Source organism: Camellia sinensis, chromosome 9, assembly GCF_055761805.1.
Source record: "Camellia sinensis isolate YWXY chromosome 9, ASM5576180v1, whole genome shotgun sequence".
In the NCBI taxonomy this organism is placed as follows: domain Eukaryota; kingdom Viridiplantae; phylum Streptophyta; class Magnoliopsida; order Ericales; family Theaceae; genus Camellia; species Camellia sinensis.
The window spans coordinates 52,222,740-52,246,871 of record NC_138969.1 but is presented as its reverse complement, the minus strand read 5'-3'; the positions used below and the strand labels follow the sequence as shown (position 1 = coordinate 52,246,871).

The 24,132-nt window shown below is 33.3% G+C and overlaps 1 protein-coding gene across 1 annotated transcript; it reads left to right on the top strand.

Moving 5' to 3' along the window:
- Positions 1-11,093: 11,093 nt before the first annotated feature.
- LOC114271509 (uncharacterized) lies at positions 11,094-13,543 on the top strand. Its single transcript, XM_028213125.2, has 3 exons — positions 11,094-11,317; positions 11,491-11,620; positions 12,887-13,543. The coding sequence occupies exons 1-3, from the start codon at positions 11,185-11,187 to the stop codon at positions 13,383-13,385; spliced, it is 762 nt and encodes a 253-aa protein (XP_028068926.2). The 5' UTR covers positions 11,094-11,184; the 3' UTR covers positions 13,386-13,543.
- The last annotated feature ends 10,589 nt before the right edge of the window (positions 13,544-24,132 follow it).

Sequence of the window (24,132 nt, the reverse complement as noted above, 5' to 3'; positions counted from 1 at the left end):
TGGCCTTGTGTTTTGCTTTCCTTTTAAGCTATTGGGATCACCATGTTTTAGCCTTCTCACCACTGAAACTCAGAGGAATTTCAGTGGTGGAAATGGTGTTTTAAGGTCCCAAATAGGAGAGGGTCATCCACTTTCCTTGTGTTTTGTATGCTTGCTTCATTTGCCTCATGTTTAAGCATGTTTGTTAAGCTTATGTTGGCTCCATCTCAGGCCATTTTTTGCCTTAATTCAGCATGGCATACCACTGTTTTGATTTGGTTTTGTTACCTCATGCATGCCTTATACACTTGTAGTGTAAATTTTGCAAACTAGTCTTGTATGCCTCATGAAGTAGCATGTCTTTCTAGCTTGTTTTGGGGCCATCTCAGCATGTTCTTGGTATTGTTTTGCCGTGATATACCTCTGTTAAGGTTTGGTTTGATAGCCCCTTGCATGCTCCATGCACTTATAGTGCATTTCCAAACTAGCCTAATGTGTGTCATGCTTTTGATCATAATTCTAGCATGCTTTTGGCTCAACTCTAAGAAGCTTTTGTCCATGTTTTAGCATGCTTAAGTTCTGATTTATGTTGTTTTGGTCATGCATGCATTGCTTTGTATAGCCATGGTTCAATCTTGCTCACTATCTTTGTGCATTGAGTCCATTAGCATGCATTACTTGGACTATTATCATGATTTGGCATCATTTTTTATGTGATTTCAGTTCATGTTTCATGTTCATGCACTCACATTTGTCACTCTTTCCATGCTTTGGAGGGTTGGTCCTTTATGTCTAGGAATGAGTCATTGCGTATGCCTTCATGCCTAAGCTTGCGAGCTATCATTTCAGTGTGTTTTTAGGATTATTTTGCCATGATATAACTCTAATTTTTGTTGGTTAAGTCATCTCATGCTTGGTCTTGATAGGTGTAGTGTAATCATTCTTTTTGGCCTTGTATATTTCATGCCTTATGCCCTTCATGCTAGCTTGTTTTGGCTTCCTTACATGCATGTTTTAGACTCATTTTGACATGTTCTAGGACTGTGTTGGGTTTCCTCGACCATATGCTTTATGTTTTGTATAGCTATAGTGCAAGTGCCTATGCTAGCTTTGAGTTTTGAGCATCATAGCATGCTTCATTTGCATCGTGTGTATGATTTGGCATCATTTATCATGATATTTCAGAGTTTATAGCATTGCTATGTTCCCACTTCTTTCATGCTTTGAATACCTTTAAGGGTTATACATTGTTGCCTAGCTTATGGCCTAGCTTGTATGCTTGCATGCCTAGACTTTTGAGCTCCTATCTTAGCATGTTTTGGTCTTTGTTTTGACCTACTTGAGCTCTGTTTGTGGCTGGTTCATGCTTTTGTGCCATGTATTGCATGTCCCTAGAGTAGTCCTCTTTGCTAGCTTTAATGCTTAAGGACCCTTGCATGCTTTGCTTGTGTTGTTTGAATGATTTGACATCATTTCATACTTTATTTCAGTATATATAGTGTTGTTACACTTCCATATTTATCACTCCTTGAGCACTCTTGAGGGTTGTGCTCTTAGGCCTAGTTGATAGGCCAATGCATGTGCATGCTTGTATATGCTTTTGTGCCTTCATTTCTTAGCATTCTGGCCACTAATTTGGGCATGGCTGAGGTCTGTCCACATTCAGTTTAAGTCCATTTAGCATGTTTATTTGCATGTTGTTTGCATGCTTATGTTACATTGCATTGAGTATGCCATGTTGTTCTTTGCAAGGTGTATGCCATGTTATTCTTTTTATTGTGTATGCCATATTGTTAATTGCATTGTGTTATGCATGTTGTTGCTTGCGTTGTGTTTGGATTAGGTGTTAGTCCAAACACGAGAAATGAGGGACGTTTCATACTTGCAGTGATGAAACGTGCCTCAATTTTCGGTCGCCCACCCTCTTGATCATACATGATAGAGGTCAAGGCTTTATGTGTTTATGTGTGCATTCATTTCATATTGAATTATGCAATTTGGCTTCTTGGCCATTATGCATTGAAATGCGCGTGGTGGCCCAAGGGTCGAAAACCGCACTCCCTTGAGCTTATGAAATGATGGGGAGGGTAGTTGTGCACACATACCTTGCAAATACATTTCCATGCCCTTTCTTGCTCTCTGTTGCAACAAACTGGCAAAGTGCAGCAACAAGTGGTCGGCAAGCCAGAAAAACTAGTTGGTCGATCACTTTTTCTGGTTTGCAGCAATGGTAACTGGTCGGCAGGTGGTTGGCACCCCCAAAAAGTGGTTGGCCATGCTCCTACAGGTCCCCAAAGTGAGTTAGAAGCTTTCTGGAGCTTGGTGTAAGGTTCTGAGAACAGTTGCAAACAGAGGCAAATCGGGGCATCGCGTTGGATTTCCAAACGAGGCGACCGAGCATGCATGCACTCTTCATCCCGAGGACCTCATTTTACTGCTTTCCTTAGCTAGTTTATGCTTTGGTTCTGTACCTAAGTAGTTAATGCATTTAGCTGCTTATTTGTGTTGTAATAACTAATTAGTTAATTAGTTTCGTTTTGTACTTAATTAGTTAGCTTGTTAGTTAATTAGTTTTGTGGTGTAATAATTAGTTTAATTAGCTTAGATTAGCTAGTTAGCTCATTATTCGGACCCTTCGTCAAGAGGGCCAACTGTTGTAATAAGCGTATGTGTGTGTGATGCATGTCTTCCAACCCCCATTTCTTTCTCCCTTTTACTTAACCGCTTACGATGGTTAGTTTTAGGGCATATTTCGATTAGCGTACTTATGCTTCGCATGTGTGCATTCATTCATCTGTCTTGCATGCACCAGGGTCGGCGCATCATATTAACTACATTGTATTTCAATACATTTACTTGAATACGTGTTCAACAGCATGTTATCAAGTTGCATTTCACATGACATCATAGGATAGCCAAACCTATCTTAGTTGCATTTTCGCATGTGTTGCATTAGCCATTTTAACATGAACTAGGATCATGCATGATTTCTAACTAGTTCTCTGTTTTGGCTCGGAGTACACTGTGAGTGTTTTGTGTTTTAGCATCCCTGCATGAGATGTGTATGTTGCCATGTTAGCATGCTTGCCATGAGGCTAACTGCTTAACTGATATAACTGCATGAATGTCTGTGGATGAATGTTGAAATGCTTGAATTGGAACAATTCATCGAAATGCGAGTTTTAAGCCCACTTGAGGGTGGCAAAATCTACGACTTAGCCTACTTGCGAGTAGCAAACTTCAAATCATTTTTATAAACGAACATGCAATATTTTGTTCCAACTTAGACGATCTAGTCTATACTTGTATGCTGTGCGCATCACATAGTAATTCTAGGTTAATAACTGGAATAAGAATACATGTGTTTTCAAAAACAAAATATCATGTTAGTAAAGGCTGATCTTTGATCGGGTGAGCAAGGGTGCTCATTGCATGACTTTCCCCTCTCGTATCCAAGTTCCCGAGTCGAGGCAACTTTGGTGATAACGGACACGTGGCCTTAGGAACGAGTCAGGGTTTCTTAAATTTTCCAAAACTAAAATATTTAGGTGGCGACTCTGTATCTGGCAAAGCAGTCCATGTTTGGCACTTCTTTATTAAAATCAGTTTTCCAAAATGATTTGTCAGATTTGGACTCTTTGGTGATTTATCAGTCTTGCATTGCACTTTGCAAGATTAGATTCAGAACCGTGACACGAGTCCAAACTATAGTAGCTAAAGAACAAACGAATTCGCGCCCTCGCGAGCGGAGCCGGGATTCCTCGGGCGGTCTACACGTGTTACCACATAAGCATATAATACATACTAACGTCTCAACCAAGCAAGACAAACCCATTGTGGTACTAACCACTCCCCACGTACCCAAAGTATTCAAACCCGGTACGCTCTAATACCAAGTTGTAACATTCCCAAAATAATATAATAAACCCAACTCATGAACGGAAGAATAACAGAAATAAAATACTTTCATTCATCAGAGATCGTATTACAAAAGATACCACATACAATATACATTCATAAATATACATCTTGAATCCATAGCATGTAGTACTAGTTAGTGATCAACAAAATAAGTGCCCTATGGGCTTACATCTTTCCAAGATATGTCTCAGTTATAACAAAAGAGAGTCATAAGCTATATACATATAAAGCCCTCGACTTGAATAAACATTTAAGCATAAATAACAAAATAGAGCCTCTAGTCCCTAGGTCCTCCCAAGCTATGTCTTTGGAGGAAGCATGTCACTGGTACCTGAAAATGGTTTCTCAAGTAGGGTGAGCCAAAACCCAGTAGAAACAATTTATCACAATATATGAGGTTTAACGAAGATATGAGTGTCAAGTGTATATTCAATATTCATGACAAAACACACATTCTCCACATAACCAGACAGTACCGATATTCACATCTCAATCCATTCCCATCTATTGATTTCAAGTTAATTTCTTCCATCTCAATTCATGGGCCAAGTTTATAATTTTCCAAACAAACCATCTAAGACTACAACTCAATAGTTCCCAAATCAACACAATCATCATACAAGCACTTCAATTTTGTCATTTTACGAAAATTTCGTCCGCAGGATCGGTACCCATGTATACACAAGATTTCGGGACTTTCATCCTAGACACTCCGGCCAACTTAAGTTCAATGGAGTCCATCCCCTATCTCCTCCCAAAAATATGGAGTACATCCCTTTTCTCCTCCCAAAATATTATACATATACAATGTATTTAAAAGTACCGTCATATTCAATGACTATCAATCATACATATTCAATGCCTTAACATACCACCATATTCAATGACACAATTAAATGATTAGTTTCAATTCACCTAATCCTCATGCAATTTCTACAACAATCATAGTTATCCTTCACCGATAGCCCAATACAGATATCTCTAAACAGATATTCAATCTCAAGATATATAATTTATTCAAATTTTCCAAAGAAGAGACATATCATTTACTCAATCCCACCATGTATTTCAGTACTCGTCCAATTTCATGTTTACAACCCCAATTTCATTTATATATACAAAATAAATATCATAACCATTTTAGGGCAAACTCGCTTCCTTTCCCAAGTATGAACCATGTACCAAATCAATAATTTTGACACCATACAACATCATTATCAAACCCCACAATCATTTTCCCTTCCTTCACCAAAAACTCCTCTTTCCATTTTACACCCAAACCCTAGGTTTGTTTTCATTATCCCCAAATCCCACCATTGTTACACAACGACACATAACTAAGTTAAAAATCATATTAAAGTGTAGAAAAATCCCTACCTCAAGAAGAGAAGACCAAGTAAAGCAAAGTGGAATCCTTAACAACGCCAAAACCAAGTTCTAATCGAATCAAAATGAAGCTCTTGGAATGCTCTAACTCTTTCTCAAAGACACTAGGGTAGAGAATCCAAAGGATCTAGTCAAAATGTAGAGAGAGAGAGTATTTTAGAGAGAGAGAGAGTCAAGATTTAGATTTTTGGAAAGTTTTAGAGAGAGAAGAATGAAAAAGTGATATAAAATGTCGTTTTCGCGATCTGATATACGCACAGTCCGCCCGAGCGTCAGACACAAAAATTTGTTCGACTCGAGCGCACGAAGTCCCGCTTGAGCACAAAATACACACCTCCAGCACTTTTGCAGACAACAAACAAACCACTCGAGCGCAAGAAGGCCCGCTCGAGCGTAGGAAACGCCACTTGAGCGTGGAAAACATCCCTCCAGTACCTTTGCAGACGTGCAAAGTACTGAGAGTTTGCAAATCCCACTCGAGTGCAAAAAGGGCCGCTCGAGCAGAGAACCAAAATTCTGGGCAGCACAAAGTTTGAAAACCAGCAATCAACCTGTTCCAAATACACTCAAAATATCCAAATAACCAAATTTAAGGAGAAATAAAGAAGAAAAGACAATGAGCAACATTCATAAATCATAAACCCGAGTCCGGACTACCACAAGTGTCGGGTTAAAACTGGGATCACTATAAAAATTTTGGTGGAAAAAATAAAAAAAATGTTTAGGCCCGCCTAGGCCCGGCACAAGCCCAAGCCCAAGCCTAGGCCCAGGCCCACCAACCCGGCCCAAATATTTCCCTAGACTTGGGCCTAATTTTCTGGTTCGTAGACCAGCTTGACCTGACCCAAATTTTGACAAGAGCCCACGCAACCCAACAGGAGCCTGGCCAGGCCAAATTTAGACCCCTATATAAATATATCCATGTGAAACACGTTCTAGTTTGACTACCTTGCATTGTCTTGACCATTAATTAATTAATTCAAAATTTTGTTACTTTCCATTTTACCTTGGGTGTTTGGCATTAGGGTTTTTTTGGCTTTTTAGATTAAAATAATACAAGATAAAAATAGGTTAAAATAATTAATAAGATAAAATGTCATATCAAATTCATAATTATTTCACTTTTTCTCTCAAAAATATGATATCCAACTATAAAAAAATCCAACTCCATTTCCAAACAGAATTATTTTAACCTACTAAAATAGCCAAAAATTGAAATAGTCTACTAAAATAGCTAATGTCCCAAACATCTCAGGTTTTAAACAAGAGTAATGCTAGAAATACTAATTAGGGTTATTTTGAAAAGTGATTTGTAAGTCAATTATTTTTCTTATTACAAAAAGACATATAAAAAGTAGAGAGATATTGTAACCTAAATAAATTAAAAAGTCAATAAACTAGCTTATAAATCATTTTTCAAAAGAGACCTTAGAATAATAATTAACATACTAATAAAGACACGAGACATACATTTGAATTTCACTACTTAATATAATTCTACCTAATATTATATTTAATTAATATATGAATTTCACTACTTAATATAATTCTACCTAATATTATATTTAATTAATATATTAATTGATACATTTATACCATTACTCTTGTCTCGACTTATTAATGATGTCTGTCAAGCAGAGCATATGTAACCAAACAAGTTTTCCAAACAAATCTCTCTCTCACACACATCAAATCAATCACTTTTTCCAAAACTCTCTCTCAAAATAATTTTCCAAAACATCTTTTGAAAAAAACCAAACCAAACAACTTTTCGTACTTTTTATCTCTAAAACACATCTCTCAAACACAAACCAAACATACCCTTTATGTTCGTACAAGTTAAAAGACAAATTAATCTTTATTTAAGGATTTAGCTGAGGTAACGGCGGCTCTAGGATTTTAATCTCATGCCGTCGTCATAATAATAATAATAATAATAATAATAATAATAATAAATATTTAAGAAAAAAAAGAAAAAGCAATTCTGTAAATAAAAAAAATTTCTTACTTAGTTTTTTTTTTTTTTAAGTTACTTTTTCATAATTTTGCCACATTTTATTGATTACTTAATGCGAAATACTCACAACTAAATGCAAATGCATCACAGTTAGAGGTAAAGAGAATATGATAAATATTGCATTATTAATAAATAAATTGGTGGGTCATGGTTCTTTAATGCCGAGACAAGGTGTAAATACATATAATATGATATAATAATATAAGAGTGGTATTGTATATATCAATTAGTATATTAATTAGTGTATCAATACTAGTTATGATGTTATTATTGATCTCACTCATTATACAAATTACAAATATTAAAAATATCTTAAATTATGTCACACCATCAATTAATACACTAGTTAGTATACTAATTGGTATATATAGCATTATTCGTAATATAATTTATTATTATTATTATTATTATTATTTAAAAGTTGCAAGCAATAGCCAATGAAAAATACACTTTGATTAGTTAACATAGAGTGTAATCAACTGCATTTAAAATATGACCTTACTATTTTAACCAATGAACGATTATCTTTTATATATACAGCTTATTAGGTGTATAAACAAAATAAGAGTCTAGCCAATGGATGCAAACAATAGCAGATGAGTACACAGTGAAGATAAATGAGTGCAAATAAATATTAATATTAAAAATAATATTTTTATTAGTAATCTTTCAATTGCTAAGGGGTCAATTGACCCATTGAGTATAACGTGGTGCTACTCCTGACCTGAGATCAAAACACATTTTGATAAACATGAGATCTTAATTGATTTTCCTGATAATCAAAGCATATGAAAATGGTTTTTATACTTGCTTATATGAGTGAGATTTCAACGAACCCGAAGGGCACTTGATCCTCTCCCTTAAGTTTCACTCTCCCATGTATTCACAACAATTAACTTTTGTTTTGAAGTTCTTATACTTAAAACAATCTTAGATGAGAATTCAATGCACTGAAAATTTGAAGACGGGATTATTCCGATGTACTGAAAAAAAGAAAATTTAAAGACAGGAGACAAGAGACGAGAGGAGTACAAGTTTATTTCTAATAGACTGTGTTTTTTTTTTTTTTTTTTTAACATGAATTTATGATCCGATTAGATGATTACAATTATTTGACTAATTTGATTTATTGCATGGATAATCTTTTAAGCGGGTCCTGTAAGATGACCATGTTGGATTATCAAAGATGATAGGTCTATAATAAAGCCAACAACACTTTCTAGTCCAAATAATGGACTAGAGAGAAGTTATGTCCAAAATAACAAAATTACCAATCGTACCTACTTGGCTCATTTATAAAACACAATATAATTCCAAACAAGAAAAGTATTAAAGATATGAAAAATAAAATAAAATAATTCATCTCTAACAACTTAAAGTTTTTAGATAAGAGTTGCTCAACAATTGATATTTTTATCTTACATCTGAATCCTTTATTCAGTAGGTGTTGTGTTGATCTGGTTTTCACCATTTTGGTTTGATGATGGTAAGAAGTGGAGAACTTAGGATTCACACAAACATATATCTATCTATCTATCTATCTATCTATCTATCTATCTATCTATAGTTGTGATGTGTGAATAGAATAGATAACTCATATGTTCCTATAGTGTTCAATTTGTCAATCACTTATCTTCATCTTCAACTTACTCAAACTCATTAGCTAAGCTAACCAATCTCAACATGAACATAAAAGCAATGAGTATTGGCACCAAAATGTTTAATTATTCATGTTCCTTGGATTTTTTAGAGTGATCTGAAATAAAATTTACTCATTTGATGGTTCACACTTCAATTATTTATGAATAATATTTTTTTTCCTTCATCTGTCAACTCATACATTTTGACTACCTCAATTATAAAAATGTATTTACCATCTTTAGATCATCTCCAAAAATAGTGTATTTGTACTATTTTCATAATCAAAGGGTCAATATATGCATACTCATAAATAAGAGAGTAAAGTGATATTCACTAGTAATTGAAGGGGTTTGGGTGTAATTAATCCAAATGTTAACTACAATCCCTTCAAATGAAGATGGCTCCTAAATTGGATGGCTCAATAAATTAGATGGTTTGATAAATAGTTTTGAACTGATAGTATTATATCAAATATATGTGGGCTGGTGTGAGGTTAAAGAAGAAGAAAAGAAAGATACGGAGACATTCCCCTGGCTGTTTTGTGGTCCTTATGAAAACATAGGAATGAATGTGTGTTTAAGGCAACTACCCCTAATCTGGCCGAGTGTGTGAATTGATCAAAATTGGAGTTCCATTATGGATGAAGTCATCCACTAAGGAATCTCAGTTCACAATCCATGATTTTCTTGGTAATTTGAGGCAGATAAGAGTTTGCTTAGGAGGAAGAGTGAAGTAGTGACAGAAGAATCCTTGGCTGCTGCTGCCTGATATGCAGGGGTTTTGATTGCTAGTGGTGCTGTTGTCTGATTTGCAGGGCTTGTCTGATATGCAGCTGCTGTTTTGCTAATGTTGGCTGTTTTTCTATATTGTGTGGGACTTGGCTGCTGCAATTTCTTTTTTCTGCATTGGTGTGTATTTGTTGATTGGTCACTCACCACCTTGGTGTTGTGCTAGCAAATGATTAGGCAGGGATTGTTTAGTTTTGCTACGATACTATTTGCACTCACTCGCTTTATTGATATATGTCATTTGTATTGAACTTTGATTATAATCAATAAATCTTTGTCTTTTTTGCTGATAAATATATATGTATATATATATGGAGCGCCAATAATGACATTTTTTTTATTGGAAAAAATAATAATATATTAAATGATTATACAACATTACAAATAAATAGAGAAAAAAAAATCAATTAAACAAATCTTTCAACCTCCCCCGCATAGTACAAAAGAAAGTTGTTCTATACTCAGACACACTATAACCTTTCATAAAAATTAAGGTGGGTGCTTGGGATTGATCTTTTTTTTTTTTTTCCTGTCAAACTTTAGTGAACTTTGTAAAAATATTTAAAAAATTTATATTTCTCCACCAAACGGAGTAAAAGAGTTTTAAAAATAATAAAAATTTTAGAAAATGTCCATGACAAAACATGGTGGCCTTTTTGGTTTTATTTATTTTGTCTAGTGAACCTTTTTTGAATTTTGAATTTTTTTTTTTTACTTTCCAGATTTTTTACACTAGAAGAAATTGAAAAGTAAAATATTATGATACAAATTAAAAAATAAAATAAAATAATATGACTTCTTTAAGTTGATCCCATACTCATCCTAAACGTACAAAATGGCAACTAAACAACTAAAGGAAGTTTCGACTGTCACCTCTACAGATGGCAACTACATAACTATATAAATTAATAAATTTTCTAAACTTTTCTTATATAAGTTGTTCTTGGCATATTATTTTGGTGGTTCTGTTTCAAATTTCGAAATTTTATTATGCATCACTTGTGTGAGTAAGAAAAAATTATAAATTTTATTAGTTTATATAATATTTACTAGTAATGATATACTAACCGAAAAAAAAAAAAAAAAAAAAAAAATCTACAAAATCATGTGAAAAAAATTATATCCATTCATTTCCAATCAAAACACATTAAAATGGCTTATTATTTTAAAAATACCACTATGACATCTTTCTGTAAGTCTTTCTCTATAACTTTCTGTAAGTCATTTTATATTTCTTAAACAAATATTAAGTGATGTTCTAGGTGAGACACCATCTTGAAAATGTTTGGTCTTGTCTTTGAAAACAATTGCACCCATTAAAAAATGTTAGGTAACTTTGAAATTTAACACGTTTGATTTTTGATCATATTAGTTTATATATACAGACTACCTTTACTGAGGAGCTTTGAGGTTTTGGGAGCTGAAAATTTAGAGACAGCTACTCTCACAGAGATGGTGAGAACTCGGCGCTGTGAAAAGACGGGTTTAAAGAAAGGCATATGGAGTCCTGAAGAAGATCAGAAGTTGATAACTTACATCAGGAGACATGGCATTTGGAACTGGAGTGAGATGGCAAAACCTGCAGGTAGGAAACAATTATGTCAATAGGCGATATGGTTATGAAAACCCTTCTTACTTCTTTTACGTGCTCTTTTTGTTTCTGGGTACATAGTATTTTTGTTTTTAATTTGTTTTGGTGCACGTGTTTGTGCGACTCATGTTAATGTTGTCCTTTCTTTTCTTTTCTAATTATTCCAGGTTTATTAAGGTCTGGAAAGAGTTGTAGACTTCGATGGGTGAATTATCTAAGGCCAGATCTCAAACGCGGAAACTTTACCAGAGGAGAAGAAGAAACCATACTCAAAATGCATGAAAAGCTGGGAAACAAGTAAGTAATCCATCTGTTAAATTATCTGTATCTAGGCCTTCACTTACCAATTAGTTTTGACAAAAACTGAGGGTTATAGGAGATCATAGTTAAGCTTAAATTATTATTGTAATCTCAAGCTTTTTGCCAAGTAATTTAAGCTTGATTGATACTATGGGTTGAATATGGATTGATCTCTGAAAAGTAGTAGTTTCTCAGTAAAAAAACAAATATTGGAATATCAAATAACCTAGATCATCGTGAGTTCCTAAATCAAACAATATACTGTCATGTTGATGAAATTTACTGGTTATGGTACTTTCAATATGCATAAAAGTCACAAGATCAGGACTTAATATTTCTGTTTTAGTGCCATAACTAGTATATTGTAACAGGAAATATTGCAATATGATGTCTCTCAACAAATGTTGACATCGTAAAGCATATAGTCTGCATGGTTTTTCATTTTCATACAAGATTAGCAATTGGTACAACAATATCCATCCAACAACTTAGATGCTATTTTAGATTTTTACTTTCAAGATTGCTTTGAAACCTATATGACATAGCATAAAATATTGCCGTACGATGTGGGGAAGTAATGTTTGGTAATGGAAAACATTACCATGCAGCCTTAAAATGTCATACCATTCATGACTCGAAACATTTTAGTATTTAGCATTAGAGAGTTTTTATTCATCCTCCTTCAATGCTAAGTACTCTTGTTGGTGTACTCATACAAGAAAAGGAAAACAATAAAATTTTCCAGAGAAGTGTAAGAAATGCAGTGCATCCAAGATGAAAAGCTGTGTAGTTTTATGTATTTGTAGTGTTACTATAAGGAAATGATGGAACAATTTCTAGTACACGAGACTTTAACACAAGATCCTTGAAATTTTGATGGCACAGGTGTGTGGCATAGGATATGTGATACTTGAGTTGAAGAGGTTGATGCAATAAGGAGTAAATATTAGATGTAACGGTGATACTATGTGGCGGTATCACCATATCCGATAAAAATCTTAGTTAACTATGTGGCGGTATCACCATATCCGATAAAAATCTTAGTTAACGATTTAAGAAACTACAACATTGTTAGGTTAATGGGAGACAAGGCTTATCCACCTAATTCATTTACAGTTTTTTATTAGACAGTGGCATTATATCGGATATTTTTAATTCCAATCTAAGATGCTTATATCTATTGCATGCAGTATTTGTTTTTTCTTCAATTTATGTGTTAAGACATAGAACTACTAATGTTTTGACATCTTTCTCTCATCTCAGATGGTCTGCAATAGCAGCAGCACTACCTGGAAGAACCGACAACGAAGTAAAGAACTACTGGCACACCCACCTGAAAAAGCGCTTGCACAAACCAGCACAGTTGAAAACATCCAAGGCTGAATCCAACCAAAACAATTTACCAGAATTGAATCTATTGCTTCCTAATCCTCCAGAAGCTTCAAGCTCCTCCGATGGGTCTAGGAACATCCCAGCACTGTTACCAAGTACTACTGGCCCTGCTATTGGGAACGTAGAGGCTTATATTGGCTCACAAACATGCATAGAACTTCAAAGTTTATCGGAACTGGAAAAATTGTACATGGAAAATCTTCAAGGGACGTTGGTTGATCCTGGATTTATACTTCCACACTCTGAGCTATGGTGCCTAGACCCTGCAAGTCTGTATTGTTTTGAAAATGATGCAAACAGTGATCTTTTGTTCAACCTCTCATTGCCAGGAGAGATTGGTGGAATCAAAGAGCCTAATGTCCATTTTTAAGCGAAATGCTAAATGTTCATGGTTGGGATGTACATATGTAGCCTTGGGGGCATGAACCAATAGTTCCATCTATGTTGTTTTTGCCAAAGTTGACATTGTGCTGTGAATGAATGAAGTTGGGAGTGCCTGAAATTCATTTCAATAAAAGATTGGGGTTTGCTTATTTAGGGTTGGTTTGGCATAAATTAAATAATACAAAAAGTCAAAAAGTCACTATCCTATTTAAGTCACATCATCTTATTTAAATCAAATCACCTCTCTAATATATCACATCAAACCCAACCCAAACCCAACCCATATAAGCCAATAAGTCAAAAAATATACTTTTTTAAAACATCCCAAACCAATCCTTAAGTCACATCATCTTATTTAAGTCACTATCCTATGAATAATTCCTGGTAGCTCGAATAATTGGCTCGAATTTTGGCTCGAATCTGTAAAACGACGTCGTTTTACATTTTTATTTTTATTTCCCTTTCTTTTTCTTCCTTTTCTTTCTTTCTTTTCTTCTTTTCTTCTTCGTCTTCTTCGTTGAAACCAGGAACAGAGGGGAAGAGGAGAGAGGGAGCTCCCCCGCCTCCGCCCGCCGTCCTCATCGCGAGGAGCTCGTCGCCTCCGCCGCCACCGCCCGCCGTCCCCGTCGCAGCACGCCGCCGATCGTCGCAGAAGCTCCGATCATCGCAGCACGCCGCAGCTCCGCGCAGCCCCGCCTCCGGTCCCGACTCCTCCTCCAGCCATTTTTATGGCCCCCTCCCCTCCCTCCCCCTTCCTCCTCCTCCTCCTCCTCCTCCTCCCTCCTCCTCCGACTTCGACTCCGACGAATTCGAGCCAAATTCGAGCCTCGAATTCGAGCTACGAATCATCGCCGCTATCCTATTTAAGTCACATTATCTTATTTAAATCACATCACATCTCTAACACATCACATCACATCAAACCCAAATCCATATAAGCCAAGTGCACTTTTTGACTTATTGACTTATATGGGTTGAGTTTGGGTTGGATTTGATGTGATGTGTTAGAGAGGTGATGTGATTTAAATAAGATGATAGTGACTTTTTAACTTTTTATATTATTTAAGTTATGCCAAACTTGACCTTAGTATATTTTTTGATTTTTTATGAAGATGTATAAAAAATTAGAGAGGTGATATTTGCCAAATAAGTACACTTATTTAAATCATTCCAAACAACTCTTAAATTTTTGCTTCATTTCAAGTTCTTTCTAATCGCCCATCATTCAAATTTTTGTTTCATTTCAAGTTTTTTCTAATCAACCATCATTCAATCATATATACCCTTTAGCGTGCATATCATATGTATCCTATTACAAATTGTCATAATTTCACCACACAATTTCATAAGATCAACCAAAAAATGCGTAATTTCGCCACAAATTAGCATAATGAAAAATGTCATAATCAAACTACAAACTTTTATAACATCAATCACAAAATTTTAGACATTTTGTTACCCTAATTTATAATGAGAATACATATTTTGTGATTAATATTATGAAATTTTGTGATAACGTCTTGTCAATTTGTGGTAGGATATATGCATAGCATAAACTTTCCCTTCAAATAGATCTTATGTGAGATAGGAGATTTTTATTTTTTATTTGAGTTAATTACCTAAAGTTATATTTACAAATGTTAGGATAAGTCCTACGTAAGATTTTTTGAACCAATAAATCTTATTTAGTAAAATTGAGAATATTACCATTTTTTCCCAATTTTTAAAACTAAAAACATTATCAATTTGCATAGTAATGTTCTAGATAATTATTTCACTAAAGAAAAAAAAATAGAATATGAGATTAAATATTTTTGTCCGTTTACTTATTGGTTTGATTCAACTATCTAATAAAATCGAGAAAATTATCAATTTTTTTCAGTTTTAAAACTGAGAACATTATCAGTTTCTTCATTTTTTTTTTTTTTACAATTTTACACATCAATGTTCCATCATCATGCTCCCTTATAAACATAATTTTCAGTTTTGCACAAAAAAAAAAAAAAAAAAACAGTTTTTTAAAAAACAAATAATTTTTTTTTGCACATAATTTTTATTTTAGTTTTTTTAATTTGAAAGTTGATGTTTTAAAGTTTTGAAAATCAAAATAAATGTTAAATCATCATGTTCCTTTATAGATAATCATAAATGATGAACAATCATTATTTGAAAGGCAATCCGACTATTAAAAATTTAATGGGACTTGAAGGTCTAAAAAATCTTAATTAGAATTTAATGGAGCATAAGTTCATAAATTAAAACTTGTGTATAACTGCCCCTTTTTATTTTTATTTATGGGGGAAAAAATAAATTGATGAAAACAAATTAATACAAATAGAGTAAATCAAAGTTCTACTTAAAATTTTATAATAGATGTTCATAGTTATCACAATCTCAATCTCGATCATCTCACTTGGATCAAACGATTTGAATCACATTAAAATCTTAAATTTTACAGAATTATTACTATTTTAATCATAAAAATTTTATAGAATTATTACTATTTTAATCATAAAATTGTGTAGAATCACCTTGATTACGATTCCATTACAATCATGATCCTGTCAAAAACAATTCTTATAATTTATTTCTTATGGGATAAATTTCACTTTACTCTTTTATAGTTTGGCTCTTGTACGGATTACCTCACTCTCATTTGGAAATAACTACACAATCCTCTTGTGATTTGTAAATTAAAGTGCACTGTTAGGCTCATTAACAATTTAATAAAAATTGTCTAAAATACCATTGTATATAAGTAGCCTAAGTGTGTGAAGTAATATTTTTGTCATTTATTTGGGAGGCAAAATGTACTTTAACCTCATATGTGATTTACCCCTTTTAAATTTAAAAATGAGCATATAAGCCCCTTATGTTTGGCACATATTTCATACTTCTTGTTAAGTTAAAAAAAAATGTTTAATGGTGCACTTTAATTTACAAACCACAAGGGAATTATATGATTATTTATAAATGAGAAGAGTATAATCCGCATATGAGCAAAAACACAATGGGATAAAGTAAAATTTTCCCTTTCTGTTTATATTTGTATGCAAAAAAATTGACTATAGATTACATCTCCAAACATCTCTTCTAATTTATATTAACAAAAAATGCATCATATTAAATTATTTTTCTTTAATAATTTTAAAATTATTGGACATACATTATTATTATCAATAAGTTTTTATTTTATTTTGTATTGAAACTTAAATTTTATGATTTTTTATCCTATTTTACGATATGATCCATAAATTCCTTCCAATGAGCTCACTTATGATTCCAATTTGAAGGATTTACAATTCAGTAAAACAGAAAATAAAAATAAAAAAGTAAAAATAAAAAAAAATAAAAATAAACAAACATAAAGGAGTTGAGTTGCACCCTACCTCTTTGTGAGTTACACCATCATATTTTATTAAAAGAAGAACTAATTATATTAAATGTTCCTATAGTTTGAGGATTGTATTACTTTGATTCTTAACTTTTCAATTGTGACATATTTTATTTTAAATTTTGAATCTTATTTTAAATAAGAACAATTGAATATACCATTGTTTAATTTTAAAAGTAAAGTCATTAATTTAATAAAATATAAATTAATTTGACAAAATAATATTATTATTTATTAAAAATACGATAATTATCACATGCTTCATGTTTGCTTCATGCTTCATGTTTGGCTTGGTTTGATTTTCCTTCCTTTGAAACCGTGTCATCAATGAAACGAATTGAACGTGATAAGGGCATGTTTGATTGGAATGATTAAAGTATGGGATTAGGATTGTTAATCCGTGGGCCCAATCATCCTTTGTTTGTTTTGACATTTTAGTTTAGGACTATTAATCCAATGGATAATTAATCTAACAAATTTGTAGGATTATTAGTAATGGGGTAGGGGTGGGATAGTTAATACCACACTAATTTGATAGGATTATTAATATTTCACTATTAATATTGTGAATCAAACATGGCTTCAATGTATTATTTTATTTTGATTTGCTTAATGAAGACACCCATGTGATGGATTTGGTGGTTTTGGTCAAAATAAGAAATGGATTTGTCATTTATAGATAGATAGAGTGGGGTGCTCCTTGTTCATCAAAAAAAAAGAAAAAAAAAAAAAAAAACTAAACCTCAAAATGTTTATTTATTTATTTTTTAAATATGGTTTGATTATTATATGTATTTTGTAACAAATGAGAACTTCAACTATCAATGAAAAAGTAATAGTACATTCAGCCCAAAAAAAAATGATTAAGTTGATTTCACTCTTTTTGTTTTTTTTTTAAACACAATATTAAGAGCCGTAGGTGGTGCATTAAATTTTTCAAAAATGCTAGATGTCAAGAAAAAAAGGAGAAAAAAATTTCATGAAATTTTTAGAAATAATCTAGTGTGGTATGTAACAAAATAAAAAATAAAAAAAACTTACCTTAGTGTAAATATATTTTAATTTTGAAATCTTAGTTTGCAAATAGTATAAATTTTGATAATAATAAAATGCCGCAAGTTAATTCAATAGTAGAGAATCTTTATGACCATCTTCCTCAAAAAAAAATTCTCAAGTATAGTATTGCTCTAATTTTTTTTTTATAGAGTTTCTTAGTCAACATATATCTTATTCAATAGATTTCGACCAAAAAATTTCAAAAATAGTTTTTTTTTCCCTTAAAAGGGAATATATAAAAAAAAAGTATGACATTTTGCAATTTAAAATTTAGTTTAGTAAATAAAAATATTTTAATAATCATAATATACAGTGTATGCGCTGTCAAATTATAAGTTAATAATCATGTTAAAATCTTATTGGTAAGGATAAAATCTCAAATATTAATTCAAAACTCTAAACATATGGGGTTTGGTGCAATGTTCTTAAATTGGGACCATGAAGTAAAATTATATATATAATAAAGCAGGATGATTTTTGAAAATGTATATATCAAAATGTTTAAGAGATACATTTCGTTTGAATGGCTGAGATGAATCCTAAATTTATATTGACGGTTCAAAGCAATGATGATTCCCACCCAAACATCTCTCTCCCTAAGCACCACACCAATAAACAGTCTCACCTACCCACGTCTGTCCCCCTCTCACCTTCCCTCTCTATCTCTCTCTCGCTCTCTGTTCTTCTTCTTGAACAGAACGAAAAAAAACCCACCCTTTTTGCTCCTCCTCCTTCCATTACATCCTTTACAACCCTTCGGATTTCAATTTACAACTTGCAAGGGGTAAGATTTCAATTTACTTCTTCAATTTATTATATAGATATTTCTACACAGACTTTACTCTTTCTTTGATCTCTCTCTCTAGCTTTCTCTCTCATTTGTGGTGGCTTCGCGATAAACAAGTATGGTTCGATCACGTCAATGTCCGAGTCTAATTGGCTGAAATCGATTCTAATTTCTATTATTTTTATTTTTTTTTATTTTTGTTCAAATTTATGTTGTATTCATATATTGGAAATGACTTAACTAAAATAAGATATGGGTAACGATTGCTAGAGATAGAACTGTTTTATCAAATTGGTTGAGTATACTTTGTTGAATAGTGCTTTGTTGGTGTTTAGCCATTTAAGGTGTTTTTGATCCATCTTAGTAAGCAATCTAGGGTTTTTCAGGATGTGGGTTGATTTTTGAATTCGGGCTCTTAGGTAGGTGGTTGTTTTAGATAAAAATGTATTACTCTTATCCATAGAGAGATTATAGTGAACATTAATGGATGTTGGAGGGAAATTCACTACAGAGGAGTTTATTCTTTCCCTCTATGAAATAGAAGATTGGATTCTTTGATTCAGATTGAAAATTTGAGTTCAATTTGGTAAAATAAGCTCCAGAATCAAAGGCTTTGGAATTGAGTTGGTGTCGTTTGGTTTTATCAGTTGATACTTCTAATACTGATACAATTTGTTATTGCTTTTTATCTTGATATAGTGACTTCATTAATGCTTCATATCTTGATATACAATTTGTTATTGTTCTGACTCTCCCCTTCTCTATCTGTTTTTGTTTTTGGCTGATGGTTGTGTCTGTTTTTGAATTTCCCTTGCTGCAATTCAAATCCCAGCAGTGGCTTCAAGGTTTTGATAATGGCTTCAAGACCCATCGTTCAACACCAAAACAGAGGTATTTTTCATTCTCTTTATTTCTCTCTCTAAAAATTTGCTATCTTCATTGGTTTTTCTTCAGTTCTTCAGTTCTTTGTGGGTCATTGAGAATCTTGAGGTTTTTTAATCTTTTTGATATGTACATTTTTATGGATGATTTAGATTGGACTCCATACTGTTATTATTAGAATTTCATTCTCCCAAACCCATATTTTTTTTTTTAATCACAACACATCCTCCACAAATTAATTAAACTCATCTCACGAGTCATTTGTTTTTTCCTATCCATTCAAGTTGAAGATCCAAGCACCAAGAACTTTTAGTTTTTGCTTTAATTTTATTGGGGTGCATTTACAAAACTCATGTGAAATTTGAAAGTCGAAACTAACTAGAAAATTGGTAGCAAAATTCATTTCAAATTCATTTACAAAATTTATATTTTAGGAATGAATTTGATAAAACAGTAGGTATGGTTTAATGATTAGAAAACTGGTTTGTCTATATGGTTGCAACATCTGCTTGCAGTGTAGTATGGTTGCGGTGATAGTGTATGAAGATCACCCTATTGGTTTCCAATTTTGTGTAGAACACCGTTGAGTGTTATTCTCTGCTTCTTTTCTTTTGTGTAGAACACCATTGAGAGATTGATTTCAAGTCACTGTGTGATTTGCAGGCCCATATACAGTTCTTAGACATGATGCCCCAAAGTTTTTTCAGCTATTAAGTGGGTATTTTGATTGTTATGAAATAGACGATTGGATTCTTTTATTCAAATTGAAAATTTGAGTTCAATTTGGCACAATAAGCTCCAGAATAAAGGGCTTTGGAATTGAGTTAGTATCGTTTGGTTTTATCAGTTGATACTCCTAATAATAATACAATTTGTTATTGCTTTGTATCTTTATATAGTGACTTAATTAATGCTTCATATTACTACTACTAATTAACAGTTTTAATTGTGTACAACCTTTTCCACACCATTGAGTGTTATTCTGTGCTTTTTTTCTTTTGTGTAGAACACCATTGGTTACCAACACTACAAGAATTAACACTTTTGGCAACAAAAAAATTGGTCGCTAAAAGTCTATTTTTGGTCGGCAAAAGTTATCCGCGACCAATTTTTTTGGTCGCTACTTTGGTCGCCAATTGAGGGTCGGCAAAAGTAATTCGCAACCAAAATTTTGGTTGGTCGGCAAAAGTTGGATTTGCCGACTGAATTTTTGGTCGCTAATTATTTAATTACCGCGACTAATTTATTTTGTCGCTAAAACACTTTGGTCGCGAAAAGTCGCCTTTTGCCGACCAAATTTCTTAGTCGCCAATTGACACATTTCGCGACCAAAAAGTTTGGTCGCCAATTGTGACATTCTGCGACCAAATATTTTGGTTGCCAATCGTGACATTCCGCGACCAAAAAATTTTGGTCGGCAATCGTGACATTCCGCGACCAAAAAGTTTGGTCGCCAATTGTGACATTCCACAACCAAAAAAGGTTTTGGTCGCCATTTGTTACTTTTCGCGACCAATACTTTTGGTCGGCAAAAGTGAGTTTCCACGACCAAGAGCTGTTTTGGTCGGCAATAGATGTATTTTTTGCGACCAAAACTCTTGGTCGGCAATTGTCATTTTTTGCGAAAAAAAATTATTTATTTGTCGTGACTAATAAATTGGTCGCCAAAGCAGGAAAACAATACATCTGTAATTCCTAATAATTCATTCAATCCATAATAAACCTATAATTTTAAAGCATCATTCAAATTAACTGAATCATTAACATTCAATCACAATACATAATTCATTAACATTCAACACAATACAACTATTCTAAGTTTTCATTCACAAGTCATATCCATCCAGCATAACAATTTGAAACATAACTATTTGTTATCCATGCGCAGCTATCAACAAATAAAACTACTAATATTTGCTATCAACAAGTAAGGTGCTTAGCAGCTGCTTTAGCATCCTTTATGTTCCTAATGCACTCCACTGCCTCCTGATTTGTTTTTACCTGATACCAAAAGTCCAGTCTGTTCAGAGCATACATTACAGGGAAAAAGAGAAATATACACAAAAAAAAAAAAAAACAGGTGCCAATAGAAACCAAACATGGAATGGGACACAAAACTCTGTGTTCCTAGCATGACTAATATGATACAGATCAATTACAGCACCAAATTTCACAAGCAGCAATAGCTAGAAAATGTTTAATATCAGTTGAATCAGCACAGACAGTGAACTGATATGTACCAATGATAACAAATGATTTAGTAAGAGAATTTTAAAATTTGTAGACAAAGTAGAAATGTATATATATATATATAATCACAATCTACAATATAAACAGAGTAATTAACACCAAATGACCCATAATACAGTGATGACGATAGTTTTTACCTTATCCGCTAGTTGAAAGCTCATGATTGCATGATAAAGGCAGCTAGTGTTGTCAATAAACATTGCCTAAACTTGGATTCAGGTATTTGATGGCATAGATCACTGTAAGTAAGTCTGGAACTGGAAGATATTTAAAAACTAAATCCGAACCGGCATGGTTTATGCTAAAACCAAACAATGTATGCAGAGACATAAAAGTAACACCTACTACTTTGCATATTGGAAGGTTCCAGGTCCTGCCAAATTTAAATAGTATCTCAGTGAGAATGTCGTTCAATGAAAAAGTGTCTGCGTGTGTGTGTGTGTGTGTCATTCAACCATTATTTAATTATCCACTCTATCAAGGGCTATATGCTCACATAATTAAATAATTCATATATTCCGCTTCTACCATTTCCATTTACGGTGATCATCACTTGTAGATGACTCAAGGTTATAATTTTGCATGTAATATAGTGGCATCAAAATGATAACCATAATGATATACTTGGTTCTATTGATCTTAAGGAAATGTAACACACAAACCACGCCTAGGCCAAAGAAGTCCAAACCCACAAACTTATCTCCAAAAGGACCTGACTCACGAAAGAGTGATGGAGACTTATTGGCTCACTAGGGTGGGACAACTACTGGATGTGGGCCGAATACACTTTTCTGTCCTTTGATCTTAAAGAAGTATAAAAGAAACAGAGAGAAACCATATCGGAACAAAAATAAGTCCAAACTCATGCACTACCTCTAGAAGGGCATAACACTAAGATGATTGGAGAGTTATAAGACCAACTAAAGTGAGACAACTATGCGATGAGGGACGGGATACACTTTTCTTTCTTTTGTTCTTAAGGAAATCTACAGATTGATAAACTACACCTGGCCCAAAGAAGTCCAAACCAACACACAAACACAATGATGTGCAAGTATCTTGTTTCTTTTCACTTTGTTTATCTCCAGCTGCTTCAGTAATGAATTCAATTGATAATAGAATGCAGCAGCATACCTCCTGCAAAATATTTTTCAAGACAGAATGGGTTACTGAGAGAACCTCCTGCATAAAGAAGCTTTGTATCTTTTCAGCAAGACCAGAAACATCCTCAATCAACGCATAAGCATCAACCACCTATAAAGCATTGAAACACTCGTATCAAGAAAAAAATGAAAACAACAAGAATGCTGAACAACAATTGTTACTTTCTTTTTTCTTTTTACCATTGTATTGGCTAAGTTACTTGTACTGTGTTTCATGTGTGTGTGTAAGCAATGGACATGTGTGTCCCCCATGCATCAGAAGTGTGTCTTGGTCTAAAACTAATAAAAAATAATAATATAACACATTTGACTATATGCCCAACACATGTCAGGAAGTGTCCGATGAGCATTGGTTTGGACATGGACATGCACCTTGGAAGTGTCCATGCTGGTAACAAGTCCATTGAAAAAACCAACCACGTAATGAATGCATAAAAAGATGTCAGAAAGAGAAGAACACATCAAACATTGCAACAATGATTAATCCCCAATCAATAATTACTATAAGAAAAGAATTGTAACAATTATTTAATAATATCCAGTTTTGACTATTGGCTAATGATATCTAGTACTGAATATTGATATGAACAATAAAATATTCCAAAAAAAAGTAAAACCAAAAGAATTTTAACCTAGAATGATTGAAGCAGAAATTGCATTCCTGATGCAAAATCCAAAAAATCAAAAATAAAAAGACCAACATGTGGGAAACAGAGTATAAAAGCAAAGAAAGAATTGAGAATTGTAACCAATTTCCCCAAGAAATAAAATTGACAAGACCAAGCATCTTCTGGTTGATATAAAGTATACGGATCATTATACAGGCCGACAAGTTGAACATCTCAATAACAATACCAGATGATGCAGTTAAATCACCATACATGTTCCAAAGTACATTTCCTTATATTACAAAGAAAACCAGGTATCAATTTATAAAAAAAAATAATTACTGTCCTAATTAGGTCAACAATTGATCCAAACCTAGAGCCCGCTTGAGCGCTGATCGAGCAAGGCAATTTGGAGCTTTTTGGAAAATAAAAACGTGCTCAAGCTCGAGCTGGAATCAAGCCCACTTCATGTGGGACCTTCTGGAGTTGAAACTCCAAGAATCCACCTAACCAACTCACTTGGGTTGTTATACATGCCAATACAAAAGTTGTACATAGTTTCTAAGAATCCCATACTTCTTTTAAGAATTAGA